Here is a 17,899-nt window from a genome sequence, read left to right as displayed (position 1 = left end):
TAAAGGCATCGAATAATAAAAACGGGTTGCATGCCGGTTTAAAGGGATTCAAAAGAATGCAGATGTAGAAGGGAGAAGTTACGGCAATGAACCTGGAGACGCGGTCTCTGACTCCATGAGAAGTTCCCAGGACGGTTCTTTTCATTATTCCGGCCGCAGTGAAGTATCACTCCCGCAGGTGGACCTTGAACCCTCGAGGAGGAGAGACCATCGACTGTCGTCCGACAGTCGCATGCGAACACACTCCTCGCAGGAGTACGCCTTACGCTTGCACGCTCAGCGAGTGGATCGAAGCGTAAATATCCATCCTCCCGAAAGCTACGGTTGTTATATTGTTAATACTTGCAACATAACCGTAAAAAGATGAAATGAATTTATTGGCATTTATAAAGTTCGTCGCGTCTGCATTTTAATTCTGAATTAAGAGAAACTGTTATAAAATGCCTGAGAATTATAATGGAAGATTAATTGTAAGACAGGAGTTATGAAAAGCTAGATAGAAAGCTGAAAGATTTTTATCAAATAAAGTTTGTCAGTATAATTACGAATTTTCAGCTAGACAGAGAATTAATTAAATATAATATATTGACATCACACGTGAATTAATTAAGAAATTCTCATTCTTCCCCCTAACACGACAATGTATTTACAGTAAAACAAAAAATATTATTTATAACATATTATATTTACAGCTCTGTTGACTTTATCATTTTAAATCGTTGCAATCATTGTTAATCGTGAAAAATATTTCAAGAAAAGTAATTAGAGACAATACCCTTTGACGCAAATGAATTTTTCTAAAGTAGTCTATTGTTTAAAGCTGTAGGCATATAAAGTTGATGCGCGTCCAATTGAAAATTATTAGAAACTTATGGCACGACGTAATCATTCTCATATACGTTCTTCCTTTTGATTTTATTGCTCACCCCAACGCTCAACGAATTCGTTTCCTCCCTCAATCTCCGATCCGGTTCATGGTCGGTCTCCTAAAGTGTTTAAAATACGAAATCTTCAGAAATCATTAAACAAATTTTAGCATTTAATTAATTTCAAATTTCATCAAAACTTCAATATTTATTTAATTCTTTCAAAATAAAAATTAAATTGCCTTATTTATTTAATACAGATGTTCGATCAAGAAAGAAAATTATTATAATTAATATAGAAAAAAATGTTTCTTTTTGTATAATATATATACATATTTTGTATTTGCTAAAATTATTTTCTTCAATTATTGTTATCTCCGATTTGAATAATTATATGCGACAAACAAACTGGATATGGGATAAAATATATAAATAAAACAAAATAATTAGATAAATAATATTTTTTCAGATTTCTCAATCGAGTAATTTAAATAGAATAAATCTCAGTATTTTGGACTACAATGACCATGTTCTATATTTGACGCACAATCACCGGAATCATATCTCGCCTACTCATGAACTTTATTAATGTGTGTACATGTCGTCAGCAAAAGGTCAGTTTACACGAATCGTTCTAAATTCGCTTGGTCAAACCGATCAAAGTTCTCTGCAGAGATGCAGTTGACATTTTCCTTTCTTATTTCATACCACTGTCGTCCGCAGAAATTACATTTCTTTCTGGATATTGTCGAATAGGCCGTTTTTTATCGTGCAAGAGATATTGTGCATTTTCAATACGCTCCTCGTTAAGTCATTTGACATGGCGCAAGTCGTCTTTTAACTAGACAGATAATTGAAATTATTAAAAATAGCTTTTATTGTTTGCTACGTATCTTTGTCTGCCATATGTCCGCCTGTTACAAAGAGCTTTTCAAAGCCGTTATATGCATCTATCGTTTTTATCAGATCGACACAATGGACAATTCAAACATACACTTTATAAAGTAGATAAACTGTGGGTCGATATACGAGACCACAATTAACTGTAGTCGCACTTGAGGATATAATAAGAACATTTTTTGTTAATATAATATATAAGATTTAATAATCATGATTTTTTTTTACATTTTGTGGTGTCTTTTAATAATTCCTAAAGTCCCCTCAAATTTATTCTGATATTTATATATTTCTTATCCATGGAAATCTTTTATAATATTCTTTAAATAATAATACAAATAATATAATATTCTTTAAATAATAATTTTCAAAAATTCTTTCGTTTATGTATATAAAGATTTTAAAAACTTTGAGAAAGACGCAATCGTAAGATTCATCTGATGCGATCTCAGCAAGATTTTTAAAACATTATTTAGATCGCTTTCAAACCAAATAGCATATAACCACAACGTAAATTCGAAAGCATTACCAATTGCTATAAGATGATACAAAACATTGACAGTTGTCCTGCTGCTGTTTCGCAGGAGTGGAGCTCAAGGTCAAACGAGGTCAGATATCTTGAATCTCACCGTGGAAACCCTTTCACGCCCGCTCACGATGGAGAACGACGAGATTTCACCGTCACGATCGAAGTCGACGAGAGAGGCCTTGCCTCGGGGGTTTATTCACGCGGGAATTAATTAGCCCAATTTGCGAGAAGAAAAAATGTAATGGCAGGTGCCATAAGGCGCGGGCCATCTTGAAGCGCCATCTTGCGCCATCATACACGCGCGAATAAGAAAATAAACCGTACACTGTTGGAGGAAACACGATAACGTTTTGAGTACATTTCAATTTTTTATACAATATTTTAACAAATATGGAAAGATATTGCGTATTTTGAGAGATATTGCGTATTAAAAATTACAAGTTTAATTTATATTTTCATCATTATGTCATATTTGATTAATGTGTTGACAGATGGTGATAACTGCCGTTATATAAAGTTGATCTTGTTTTTTGATATAAAGACTAGTTCCCCGTATGATTTCAAATTATGTCAATCAAACACTGAGATATTCTATTATTCTTTTACATTTTAACACACCGTTTCGTAGAAAGCAAGAAATTCAAAATAAATTATATTTTTCCATTGCTCTTGCTAATTTGTTAAAGTGTCAAACAATATACAAAAAAATTAAAATTTAATATTAAAATATTAAAATTAATAAGATATAGGAAAAATTATAAAACATAGCTAATAAATGAACTAGCGGCTTATTTCAATTAATACCGTCCAAACGTGTAATAATGTTATATATATATGAATTTAGACAATTATTATAGACTAACAAACATTATTGCCAACAAAGATAATGCGACTAATATTTCAAAGACTGTTACATAAGACGGTTTATTGCAGTGCCAGCGAAATACTTTCTTAACGAATACGTTCTTTTGAATCGTATAAAAAAATTACGAGATCAATATTTAGCGAGTAAAAAATTTGTTCACTTTCATGTACTTTATATATGGCTGCAAATATGATTGCAAAATGTGTAATATTCCTTAGAAGGCCTGAGGTGAGAAAACTTGAAAGATGCTAACGGACTCCTCTACTGGGTGTCCTGATTGCTGATCTCTGGGACGACCATATACGAGAAGAGATCCGCGTATTATGTCGCGGAATGTTACCAATCTACTAGTTTTTATCCTTCTTTTCTAGTTTATTCGATCCCTACTGATCCGGCATTAGATTTTTCGAAATAAAAAATTTTTCTCAATCGGCGAATTCGTCTATAACTGTTTCTTGTGAAATTATATGATAAACAGGAATCAAATTGATTTATTAATTCATGTATTTTTATAATAAATTCTAATACCAATAATCAGCTAACCGTATTTAATTGAAAAATAATGTCCAAAATAGATACTTAATGCATAGACAAAAAGTATGATCAGAATTCAGCAATAAGCGTGATAGATTATCAATGAACGATAAGATTAAAACAAGTCATCCCATCTCTAAAAATCATCAGACCTACTGTTACGAAGTGTTTTATTTTTACAGAAAATTTTTACCTTTAATAATATGAATATATACATTTTAATCAAATTCAGATGTCAGGGATAGAGTAGTGGAGAGAGTATTATGAGATACCGTAATAATTACCGAATAAGAGGATGTCAAGGATAACCCTCTCTCTCCGAATGAACTCAATCCTTGTACTGTAGTATAAAGCGAATGTATAGTGCAACAAACATCATATTTGGAAGTTTATATCTGTTAAAAAATACGTAGCTAATTATCAAACATAATTAAAAAAAAAAAAACATAATATGAGATCTAATTTAATGTTTAAATATAATTGCTTCATTTGTTATCGAGTCATTTCAAGCGTTTTCGCTATTTTCGTGTATGATACAGTATAAAATATAAAATCAGATTTAAAAGTGAATATGTGAAAAGTAAAGATGAAAAACTAATGTAAAAAAATAAAGATATGATTAACGCTATAGATAGTCAACACATATCACCGATATCCATTATCAGCAATGTTTCATGTGGTGGGGTCTTAATTTCCAATCGATAAACCGACAACTCATGACTCATAGAGATGCGATCTCGAATGGGACCAATGTTTATGTAAGAATAGAGCTTACGATAGCAAATGCAACAACTTGTGCTCTTTGCTGTCACTATAGCTAAGGCTTACTCGCATTTTTCTTTCTCGCAAAACGCATAAGATTAGGAAGAATGTAAGTTGATCGTAGAAGCTGAGTCGAGAGTGCTCGTTTTCCGATTGAATTCGCTACGTTTGGCACAAATTATGTATCATTAAACGCTCCCGTGAATAAAATCAATGATTTACGGAGGAAAAAAAAAATCACTTCCGTCCGGCAATCTTTTATATTATAAGTGTGTGATATATAAGAGAAAAGAAAATAGATTATATAATAGAAGTGAAATTAGAAACCGCATTTTTTTTTTTTTTCCTCCAATAACTCGTACACTTTATATCTAAATAACATATTTCGACTTATTAAATTATTTTCTTCAAAATATCGTTAATTAGTCTTCTTGTGAATTCGTTTCAATCTCTCTTATCCCTCAAACGATAATAACTTGCTAGAAATAAATATAACAAGAATTGTATAATTAAAATTAATTAATTAGGAAGAAATAATATTATAGAAATCAAAATTTTTTAAATTTGTATGAAGTGCAAAAATAAATCATAAAATATTATTTTATTTGTTTAATATCGATTGTCTAGTAACCTTGAGACGTATTAACAATCGCTTATAAAATTATCGATTAAGTAAAATCCCTAATGATAAACCTGATCTTAAAGACGATTCCTGTCCTTTTAAGTCTCTCATCGACATAATTAAGAGGCACGAGTAAGATACATTTTAATTACTATCAAATTTAACAGGTACAATATCTAAAAATATCTATTTTTTGCTCTACTTCTCTAACAGACGTAACACGTATTTTCCACGGGAAATTTTTAGAATATTATAAAATCGAGTTGCTTTAACAATGTTATAAAATATACAGACGGTTTCATTATATGATGATATTAAACAACTTCTTATAGTTTTAATAGACGCATATAAAAACATAGCGGTATTGCGCTTGCCTTGGTTACTATTAAAAAGAAAAGAGACCGACAGAAATGATATCTGGTGAAAAAAGAGGAAAGCCGAGAGAGAGAGAGAGAGACGAGAGGACGTAGACGGAAGGAGGATGTGGCGTTATCAAACGATTTTAAGCGAAACAGGACGTTGCACTAACGTTCGACCGGATGATAACCAGCTGACATGTGTATATACGCGCCAATACGTATATCGGCCGCTTTGTTTAAATTCCTTTGAGTGTTTCAATTAATAATTATGCATACCATACGAACAAATATATATGTACGTGTACATACATGCTGTATGTACGCTTGTCGTAACAATTCTGCAATGACATACGATTGGCTAATTACGGCTCTTTGTGTATCAAATGTCTCATTAAGCTACGCTACGGCGTTTTATTCTGTTGCAAAATAAAAAAGAAAGAAAGAAATACAAGCAAATCGCTTTTTTTACATCGCTAATAAAAATTTTAATAAAAAAAAATAAATAAATAAATAAATGAGAAATTTCAAAATAGAAGATTTTCAACACGTTGATTTCGTCGGTTTTATTGTAATATATCAGAGTAAGCATGAATAGTATTTACGGATTTTTATGTCGACGGATATAAATTGTTTCGCTTGTGCTTCCCACGGCCACATTGTATATAAACAATGAAGTTTAAGTTCAATATACATACTAGAGACTATAACTTTCTCTTAAAGTAAATGAAGAATAATCCACAATGACCCATGACTATTCTAAAAACAGCGACATTTTCACATAAGAAAATATATTACGTGTCATATTTTATCATACATCTTGTAATTTATACGAATGTAATGCTCGAGATTATGCATTATAGAGTTGTTAAGATTAATTACCACATAACAACTACGCGAATGGACATGATATAATTCTGCAATTAAATAACCGCAATAATTCAATGGGAATAATTCTTTATCAATGCAACTAATGTATAAATGTAACCAGTAACTTTTTTACATTTTTAATATTTATTTTTAGGTCTCACGCACATATTTGTGCGTGTAAACCCAAATATAATTTTTTTGTCCAGATAATTTGCAATTTTGCATCTTTTTTAACATTTTGAAATCTTCCTACACTATTGCTGCATTATTCTTTGTTATAAAACTAATGATTTTTTGCTATTATATCCATATGTTTAGATATATTGAATTATCGAAATCTATATTTTAAAATAACACCGATAAAGAGATGTAAAATATTTTTTTTTTGCTTTTTAAGTGACATTCGGGATATATATTTACGCGGATTTATTCTTTTCGAATTAGTATTCATGATACGTCGAAGAATGATACACCTCGTGCATATTTCTGATGCGCAATCTACTCCAATTTAATCTGTATCTAATTATCGTCGAATAGACAAAAACTTTGAAAATGCTAACGTAGCATGTAAGCGTATAATGCTCCTACGTAACGGCACAAAGTAAACTTTACGATATTCACAACCATGTGCTCTTGACGTAAACGTCGCAAGTCGAGTAAGCTCGTCGCAAAAATTTTGCTTCGTATGATGTTTACGTGAACAGCGCTTCTGTGCATACATATACCAATACACATTCTTGTCATCTCATAAAACCGGGTTTGTCGCGACTAACGATGTCGTTGAAGCTATATAATTACATCCCTCTGAATATTGGCGATCAAATGTGATTAAATTTTAATAGCGACAAAAATTTTATATCATCTCTTCATGTATTTGACAAACTCGTAACGTTATTTATGTAAACTCGATGCTAATTCAAAATATCATACATATTTGCATTATTAAAAAAAATTAAATCATTATATATAAAAGTTATATACATGAAAAACCACGCACGTGCGATCGTAAGTTACGTATAATGAAAAATGATTTACATAGTGCCTTTATTATAAGGCCTAACTTCATCAACCAGGTTGCTTTAGAATTTTAAAGCCTTTTTTTTTTTTTTTTATTCATGCGAGCTTTAGAGTCGATCGAGGCTTTTCCCGCTTATCAAACTCCTTAGGTAAACACACGGTTGAAAATTTGTCTACATTACACATGCAAGGTTATCATTGCATAATGTATATTACATCGCAGAAACGGCAAACGTGGTCGTCGAAAATATCGTAAAATGTTAATAAAATACGATAAGTCATAGTCTTGATACAAATCGTATTTTATTGTATCTCGTGCACACTGGTTTTATCATTCATTATTATTGAAAGTTTAAAACATATTTTTTGTTTGCGCTTGTGATACTGAATAAGCAACGCGCATTCTTCGCAATTTCCCACGAACCTTTGTGAAAGATTACGCCATCCTAATGTGTATTCCAGTTTCTAGTTCGTTAAACGATTGCTTCATGTTCAGCCCGCGAGTCGGAGGCAAGGATATTCTCTTTTTCAACATTTACAGATGCGCCGTTACGTCGATTAGATGGAGCAAAAGCAATTTCGTAAATAAAATATGAAAATTGTGTACGCGCATGAAAATGAAAATTGTACAAGAAAGCCGTCGCGGTTGTAAACGGTAACCGTGCTTTGCGTGTGCACGCGTATTACTTTGTCCATAATATTTTTTTCAGTAATGCGCGCCCATTAGATAAGGCAGAGATATATCATTTCATAAATGAATATTAAATAACGCGAATCATGTATTTAGGAGACACTAATCACGATTCTGATTTACCACAATCATGTTTATCGTCGTCAAAATGTAAAAGATGCTTTTACTATGTTCTTATATTGCGATCACGTCTTACTTTTCATTACATTTCGATTCATTTATTTGTTGTAAATATTTAATACAAACCTAGCAGAATATAATCGATTAATGATCAGTTGTCGCATTAAATTAAAAATTCAAGATTAAAATTTAAGATAATTGAATTAATGAAATTTTTGTTAAAAAACGGAATATAAAAGCACACAATAATGACCTCGAAGATTGGAAACATTTCGATTTTACATATAGTAATCCATTATGATATTTTATACGATAATGCATGAAGTGTGTCGATAATGCGTAATTTTTATTAAAGACAAAGCGAAAAACAATCGACCAGCGATATCATAAGGCTTTATCATAAAGTTATCGTCGAAATTGATTTCATCATTATTCTGCGAAAACAATCTAGTGGGGACATAGGTTTAAATTCGGAATTGACTTATTCTGCAAGATATATAATCGTTATTCGTCCTTAAAATTGAAAATTAAATTTCTTCCGATATTATTCATTGCAATAATTAATAAATCAATAAATCTCCCGTTGAGAAAAGCAGACGCGTATTATTAACCAGTACAAATGGCGTTTTAATTCTCCACGTTTAGACGTGGAGAATTAAAACGTGCAGATTAAACGTTAGAATCTTTTATTATCGCCAAGAATAATCGTTATTCGTGCTCTTTCGCGTACTTCCGGATTATCTAATACGGGAAAGTAACGACCCTCGGACAGATCGCGCCGATCGTGTTCTTAATTTCTCTCATTTTCCGTTGAATGTCGAATGCCTCCTTTAATTTCACTTGGGTTCATCGCGAAGGCGCGATGATGCGTTTTACGAGAGGGAACGAGCGTTCGAGCGAGACAGATTTTACGTCGAACATTTTAGAAAGCGCTGCACGATTTCGATTTTACTTTGCGCAATCTGCGCGATAATAATTTCATATCGCGGTTATCAAAAATTAATACAATGCTCATCGATATCTGATCGAACAATCTGATCTTGCTCGACGGCGCTCGAGCATTTTTTTACGTATTAAAAATACTTCTCGATATTTTGTCAATTTTACGTAAAATCGAAATAATCTCGTCACGTGAAAAATATGCCTTAACGAAAAGCATACGTGATTATCTCATTTACATATGATAGTCTCATTCGAAATATAATAATTAAAATTTAGTTAAAAGAGAATCGTGTAGACAAACTAATGGTAAAATATTATTTCCGAGATTTCATGTTTACAAATCTGTATATTTTTAAAATTTTGCTATAATTATAACAAATAGATTTTAATATATAATAGATTAAATTGATTATCTAGCTATGTAATTTATCCAGCTGTTGTTCTCCCCAGCTACGCTGGACGATACAATAAGAATAAACAGATCTCGTATCGTCAAGTCTCGCTGATACTTTACCCAAACTTACGGGTAAGCCGGGGTATATACACAATGAAAAGATTATTTTTGTCATCTCGCTATGACAAATCCGATACTCATCGTCAATGACTGGAAGTGGCTAAAATGACGCGTATCTCAAGATGCTCCCAACTGCGGTAACTAATTCATCCAAGCACGATTGTCTAAACACGGACAATAGCTAGATTTAAGGCACACGACGACACCGTTACACGTGTTGTACAATGGTTTAATGGGAATTCTCGCAGCTGGTCGGATCGAGCGGAAGCGAGACGCAAAATCGAGGTCGAATAAGTCACGGAGTATACAGGATGTCACGTGATTTTCCCGCGTTTCCTTTCAGCTATGAATTCTTCGATTAACTTCGAGACAATCTTTTCACAATGAAATATTTTTGTTAATTTATCTACAAATTAAAATTCTGCTCAATTAAAATTTAATGAAAAATATAATACTTTTTTTTTTTAATTTATAAAAATTCTCTCGGATAGATTCTCATAATCGTAATTCGAAAATTATTGAAATGGCTTTGATAATTATTTTAATTGATTTGTCAAAAAAATATTTGAATTTCATCATATTGACTTCGCGGATAAAAAGAAACAGCGGGACGCGCGAGACACTCTATATATATTCGAAGCATGGAATCTTTAGGATCAATTGAAATTCCGCAGTTGACGCCGTAGGTGCAAACATTGTCTTTGTGGCGATCGACGCTTCTGTGTGTGTGTCCGGCGTATTAAAGAAAGTGAAATATCCAAACTATCTTACGCATGCGAAAAGAAAGTTGCCGGTACTAGATTTCTATCGAACTGTATCGACCGCATCTTCCTTGGCGGCGATAACAAGCGATTTAACGAATTCGATTTAATGAATATTAGCTCTCCTATAGAAGAAAAATGTTAAACGGGCAGAAAAAACCTATAAGTACCTCGTTACGCTAGTAATCAAATTATTCGCGCTACCAGTTTTCGCTATCTTACGCTAACTTGATTCGTGGAAAATCTGTCCCGTGCGAGATATTTCCTTAATACAGTGTTATTGCCGCATTAAAAATCAATTTTTAACAAGATCTAGATACGATTGAGATAATTATAATTACGATATCAAAATGTGCGATGAATTGTTAAAAATGTAATTTTATTCTTCTGTAGAAATAAATTTTATTATGGAATATCGTGATATTAAATTGATTGATCGTATTATACAATACGAAATAATTATTTTTCTATGTAAATTTTGCACGTAGAAAAAACGTAGAAATATATTTTCAAGAACTGCTTCTTTTAGTTATAGTTATTATTTGTAATATATAATTTTTATACATTTTTAAGAAATAAATATTTACAGATACAAAGTGAGAAATATAATCATTTGTAAAAATGCAACTTATACATAAGTTACAGCTTTTATTTTTGGGCGATATATTTTTTATTTTTAACGAATGAGTAAAATTAAATTATTCATATATCGAAAAAAAAAAAAAACGGAAATACAAGCAAGCTTAATTTTATATTTCTGATTTACTTGAACTCATTTATAGATTTACACGTGAAAATATTGGTTAATTAAATGTTATTTCCGTATTTACGTACGAAACATTCTCTTATCGAACTTATACTTCGACAAAAAGAGATATTCCACGCGGCTATATACGGAGAAGAAAACTTTAAGCCTTCTCGGCTATAAAAATTTATCACTTATCGTCGTAACGACGATGTCGTAGAATGTAGAAGTTGAAGCGAGAGTACCTGTCGCGCTCTTTAGATTTTCGGAAAGAATGCGATTAATGACTCACCTTCGGCTTTTCCCGCTTTCTCCTGATGATGAGACCGTCATTCTCGATGTAATCCGGCACGTCCTTTCGATTGCTGAAGTTGAACACCATCGTATTGTTTTGCTGGTTCCATGGCTTCGTACCCCAGAGACCGCCGCCGCCTCCCGCGCTCGTTTTCTTCGCCGGCTGTATCTCGTCGGCGCTCTTCAGGCTCACTACAACTTTGGTCGGCTGCTCGATGCTCTTGACTCGATTGATCAGATTCTTCTCAAGCTCGCGATTGCTCAGATTCTGCGGATACTGCGTCTTCTGCGTTGAAACGAGCGGCCGTATGATACCGATCTGCTTGTGGGGCGGCGAAAACTCGCTCTTCTGCTGGCATCTTATCGTCTTCGCCTCGTTGTTGCTCTGCGGATACGCCGTTGTCGTGGTCGTGGTCTTGATCAAGCCTAGACTACAGATGGCGCCGATGGGTTTGCTCTCCGGCACGATCAGCTTCTCCTCGACGTCCCCCTTGTCATCGTGGAGCTTCTCGGACCCGAGTCTTTCTTGCAATCTGTACGTCGTCTCCGAGGTCATCGGGACGCCGGCAGGTGCGTCGGACGGGATGATCGTCTTGCTTTTGGATTCCGTTTTTGCGCAACGATCGTCTTCCGGCGCTCGTTCGTCGGCTGTTCTCTGTCCGTTTTGTTTCGCACCAGGTAGATAACTCTTATCGGTCATGGGCTTGTCGCCGAAGTTGAACCGCATCGTTATGCCGGCTCTGCCGATGTTGTCCAAAGCGATCTTGGAGATGGTTCTCGGCCCGTCGACAACTTCCTCTTCCTCGTCATTGTTGGATGTTACCAGACTCGATTTCGCGTCCTCTTTTTGTTCAGCTTTGACGAATGATTCTTGATTCTCGATGTTCGTCCTCGAAGGCTCCTTCTCGATCTGCGGACGAAGAATTTTGAAGGATTCCGATTCTGGGATCTTGGAGGATTCCCTGGGGCTCGGCAGTGACGGTTTGTGGAACAGATTAGAGATCTGAACCCGGATCGACTCCCTGACGGGAGAGGAGGGACTCTGCGAGCCCTGCCTGGCGTCCTTGATCGGCGATGACGGGCTCTGCAATCTGGGCGACGAGACCCTCGGCGAATGTACCGGCGTGAGCGGCGGTGATTTGACGACGATCTCGAGAGCGGCTAACTTGGGCTTACACATCTGCGGCGGTTCGGGACTGTTCGCCGGCGAGAACTTGAACTTGTAGCACGAGGGTTCCGGTGACGGCGAGGGGGAATGGGATTTTTCGATCTGCTGGAACTTGCTCACCACCGAGGATACCGATTGCGCGATCGATTCCATACTCCCGCCATCTATATGAAACTCCTCCTTGCCATCCTGCGTCTCGATCAGCTTCGTTGTCGGCTTATGCGGCAATGCGATCTTTTTCGGAGAACCGAGGCCCCCGGGACCGGCGCGAGCGCCGCCGTTGACAAGGGGCTTGGGCTGTATCGGTGGTTTCGGCATCAACTTCTTCTGCGCCTTGAACGTGTCATTGATGGTCTTGAAAGTCGCGACCTTCGCGGCGACTTCACCCTTGGGCTTCACCTTTTTCGCGGAGCCTTCGAAGATCCTCATCGTGGTCTTGACTAGATCCGGTGGCGGTCGTTCCGTTTCCGCCAGTATCGGCTTGATCCTCTTGGGCTTGTTGATCGGTTTAGGCCGCTCGAGATCGCCCAAACGATTCTCGATCTTCACGGACGTGCGATCCACGAGAATGATGTGGTCATTGACCGGCTCCTGGCGCATGCCGTTCGTCGCCGGTCGAGTAACCGGAACAAGCTGGCGCATAATCGGCTCGTCCGTCGTCACGCTGTTGTACCTCATCAAGGTCTCGACGCTACGCGCCCGCTTCATCGAGTCATTGCCCCGGGTGGCGTTTCGGTACCTGTCGGTCTTCGGTGCGACGACACCACCGCAGCCGCCGCCACCGCCGCCCGTCAAACCGCCGCTCCGCTTCATGTATTTCCTACCGATAGCGGATTGCTTCTCGTGACTGGACGTCTCGTCGTCGTCGCGGTCTAGCAGATCCTCGAGACTTGCCGCCCGTCGGAATCGCTGCACTGACGCGCGGCTCTTGTTCGTCTCGCGCAAGGTTAAGTTAAGATACTTGCTCTTAAGCTTATTTACGATTCCCGGACCGTACTGTAGCTCCTCGGAGCTATCGCTCTCCGCATCCTCGCCGGACACGTGGCGGCGAATGCTCGTCGGCGGCAACTCCTTCAGCGTCCTCGTGTTTCCACCAAAAATGTCCTTCCCGCGCCCGGTCACAATGGCGCGAACTTCACCGCGCTGCGTCGACGCGTTACTCTCGTTATTCATCCTGGCGATCGCTCTTGCCAGCTTACCGTCCGGCGTTCTCGACGCCGTCTCCTCGTTCTCGTCACCGGCGTAATCCGAAAATTTTCGCTCGTCCACGAATTTGTTCGGCGCGCCGTTCACATCCTCCGCGTCCGAGCAGAGCGACAGATCCGCCTCGAGACGCATGTTGTACGCGACTGACGACGCGAAGTCGGCAACAACCATCGCCGTTGCACCGCCGGCGACGATGGTGGCGCCACTGGTCGGCGGCCTTCTCGCGGGATACGAGGAGGGGGGGGAGAGCAGCGCGTTACTAGAATTATCACCACTACCACCACCGCTACCACCACTACTGCCACCGGCACCGCAAACCGCGACGGTCGTCGCAGTGTCCTCGTCGCTGCTCGTTGTTGTTAAACGTTGCGCCATCCGGAGCGTGCCGGTGATAGAGCAATGTTCCTGGACCGTTGACACGTTCTGCTCGATGACGCTGTCCGAGGCTGTCGCGTTTCCCGACGTGCCGATAACCGCGCTACATAATTTGACGCTCGCACCGTTGTTGGCGAGAACCTTGCTCTGTTGACGACGACGTTGTATCAGGTCGCGTTTCCATTGCGGCACGTTGCTGCTACTGTTTTCTGCCTCGTTGCCGGCATTCGCGTTATTGCCGGCGGTAGCCATGTTGGACGCGCGCTGTCGATAGCTCGCGTTCTCGTCTCTCTCTCTCTCTCTCTCTCTCTCTCTCTCTCTCTCTCTCTCTCTCTCTCTCTCTCTCTCTCTCTCTTTCTCTCTCTATTGCTCTATTGCTTTCTCTCCTTTCGCGGCACGAAACGGCGACGTGCTCGCTTGCGTACGTGCGTACGTAATTCTTTTTACGCGCACTTACTAACCGCGGGAATGTTGATCCTCTTCATAATCCTGTTCGCGATTCCTATCGGCGACACGGGTCGTACAGAATCGCCGAAAAATCGATGACACGCCGAGCATACGGTCAAAGTACGCGCGCGCGCGCGCGCGCACACACGGGATTCGACGAGGAGAGGTAGGCGGTGACGGGAGACAAGATTACGTTCTCCGGATGATATTTACATGCTTTCGATCACTTTCGGTGTCTCTCAGTCCGATCGTCGCGAAAGGATCCTGTTAGCTTTATGCGAAAATCGATGTATCTTCATTCCCTCCGTATCCGCTCCAACCGAAAGAGACTCTCTGTCACTCTCTGTCGCGAGAATATCCTCCGCCTGTCGCGATAGCTCCACTCCGATTGACGTAAATCGTAGACACCTGTGCGCCGATAACGAGCCTCGTTCCCGCACACGCGTCACGCGCACGGCACCTGTGACAGCGGACCTACAACTACACGACGGGACGGCCGCCTCGACTCGCCGTCGCGAGCGCGATAAATACACGTCGTCGCTCTATCGCGCGACGACTACTGGCATGCTCGCCTCCTGGAGTGCGGCCCCGCGAGAGAGCCGCCGGCCCACTCGACGAAATCGAAAGTATCCGCCGCTCGCTCGCTCGCTTACTCGCGCGCGCGCGCCCGCTCGCGTACACAAAACCCCTCAGGAACGAAAGGCGAACGAAAGCATCGCCTGTCTCGCGCTACCATCTGCCCCGCGATCCCGCCACCGTCGTTCGCCGAAGATCGCCTCTCTGTCTCTCTCTTTCTCTCGCGCGCGCGGCAGCCCCTCCCGTCCCTCCTGCGTGCGCGACAGGATCACCCCTTCTCGCTTCCACCGATTGTGTCTCGCTCCCTCCCCCCCTCTCTCTCTTCCTTTCTCCCCCTTTTCTCTCTTCGTCCCTCTCCAACGGTCGCGTTCAACCACTCCGTGACATTACTCTGCGAATGACGGAGGCGCTCCTATCGAGTACACGACGAAGACAAAAAATCGAAACTTAGGGTTGCCGCGACGACCATACTCGTGGTTTTAAGGGTTGATTCGTGTTATACCATTGGCGATAGATGTATACAAACGGATTTCGATAATTCAATTATTCCTTTGTACTTTTATACGTGTTTGACTGATCGATGAGAACTGTTGAATAATTCATTTTGTTTGTATAATAAATAAGAATAATTAATAATAATAATGGAATCGGGTATATATATATATATATATATATATATATATATATATATATATAGTACTTCTTATTGAAAATGACCTTTGCTAACATTATTTTAAAATTTTCCGACTCCGTCATTTAATTAATCTGTACCATCAAGGTAATTAAGGATGCATCTGAAAAAAGGATCTCAGGGATCAAAGAGGGAGAGACGCACGATGATCCGAAACACGGAATGCAGACCAGTCGAATAACTTGCTTTATATAATATTTATTTCTCTCATCTACGCGCGGTGAAGAGATCTTTACAAATCAGAAAAAAAATCTAGTATTCTCATTAAAAGAAATTCTCGCTAAATGTAACTCTTACAACGCGCGAACGTTTTAATTTTTTTTTATAAATTTTGCCCTAAACTAGCGCCCATTTTATTTACGAGCGATCGAAATCATTTATTTTATTTCTTTGAAATTATTTCCTCACGTCGGAAGGCTAAGCGTGATACAGCTTTCGTCTCTGCCGATCTGCTTTCTACGTTCATCGCTACACATTACATCCGTGCGTAGGTGTTATTATGCTGTCCCTTCCTTCCCGTAATTTACATGCGCTCTGCCCTAGACGACTCGCGCGAAATGGACTGCTTCCTGCGCTGTCGGCACTCGCATCATGACAAAGTTTATTTGCAATAATGCACACGCTGAAACATACGACGCACCGTGTATCACGCTCCGCGAGAATACACAATGAGATAGGAATCGCTATATTGTTCTTTTAACTCTCGATAAATTTTCTGAAGAACAGCAACCACACAATTGCGGCTACGATAGCTACAATCTTTAAGTTTTTATAAAAAGCTTGTTTTTTTACGGGATTCTTGTTTGATTTCTATTAGCATTAAGCGTATACACAAATGATTCATTTATATATATATTAATTTTATCACACATTTTAATATTTATTTTATCAAAATTATAACATATAGTTTAATATTGAAGAAATTAAAAATGTAAAAACTATCGAAATAAATGCGGACATCAAAGCGAGCAAATTTTTAATTTAATATATATTAGGATAATATGGAAGTTTAATATAAAATATAGAATACAGAAAAATATCTTATTTTAAAGTATATCTGTTTCTTTAATACAGTTTCCGTCTTTGAATTTTGTTGACTTATTTTGACGTGTGAGAATTGAATTTATTATATGATGTTTAATATTCATTCTAAAGTTCAAAAGGTATTCGATATCCTCAAAGGGAAAGTAAATCGGCGCATAGCCTCTGTATATCAGAATTGATGCCTTTCCATAATCGCGTAACAACGTAATGTCAGTTAGAGCTATACTTGGCCAAGGTATAATTACCAAGTGAACTAAATTCCTATATTGAATCCCATTTTTGTCGAAAGAAAGTAAGATTCTATTAAAATATTGTATTAAATTTGATTATATCAAGTCCAGTAGATTATATAAAGTAAAGAACAAAATATATAAATAGCGATCTTATTTATTTCAATAACTTTGACTTAAACTTTCACATTAAAATCTTCAAATTTAAAGTCTATCTTTTTCCAGGAAAATTATATTTTCGTTATTAATAATTATCATCAAATGTTTAGGTAATAAAATCTCGAATGAAACAATTCTAAAAGCTTGTAAATTTAAATAAATTTTGGCAAATTCGCCAATTGTCTGAGGAATTTAAAAAAATACATAATTATCGGTAAAAGCAGTAAAAAAGATTCCTCTTGATATGATTATCTATGGCTGGTCGTTATATCGTCCGCGATTACTCACTCGACTTGCGTGATTCGATCGTTTGTATTACACTGACTTTCGTGTAATCCCTATTCTTAATCTTATTACGATTACATTAGAAAATACACCGGTTGTTGCTATTACACGAATAAAAACACAACGATTACGCGTTTTGGTATTAAATTACGCTGTGCCAGAAGTGTGCATAGATATTTACGAGATGTATCAAAAAAAAAGATGCTGTTAAGTTTTGTTAAGAATACTGGTATTATATATAACTGACCAATAAATATCACGATCCAGAAGACATATAAAGAATTATAATACTTTTTGATATTTTTTATAATATTTAAATAAAAGTTAAAATAA

General features: G+C 37.7%; 1 protein-coding gene across 2 annotated transcripts in view; it reads right to left on the bottom strand.

The window, feature by feature from the left end:
- Nucleotides 1-15,205, bottom strand: part of Bif (protein phosphatase 1-binding protein bifocal) — a 35,412-nt gene extending 20,207 nt beyond the window's left edge. The window contains exon 1 of one of the 2 annotated variants that reach the window (XM_070300501.1): nucleotides 11,384-15,205. In XM_070300501.1, the coding sequence (XP_070156602.1) occupies nucleotides 11,384-14,386 (3,003 nt within the window). In that variant the 5' untranslated portion in view covers nucleotides 14,387-15,205. The remainder of the gene's footprint in view (nucleotides 1-11,383) is intronic. The other variant, XM_070300493.1, reaches the window with a different exon arrangement.
- Between the last annotated feature and the right edge of the window lie 2,694 nt (nucleotides 15,206-17,899).

Source organism: Polyergus mexicanus, unplaced genomic scaffold (genome assembly GCF_030449975.1).
Source record: "Polyergus mexicanus isolate NDT 795.1 unplaced genomic scaffold, iyPolMexi1.0 SCAF_1, whole genome shotgun sequence".
Taxonomy (NCBI): Eukaryota; Metazoa; Arthropoda; class Insecta; order Hymenoptera; family Formicidae; genus Polyergus; species Polyergus mexicanus.
This window is presented reverse-complemented; position numbering and strand designations above follow the sequence as displayed.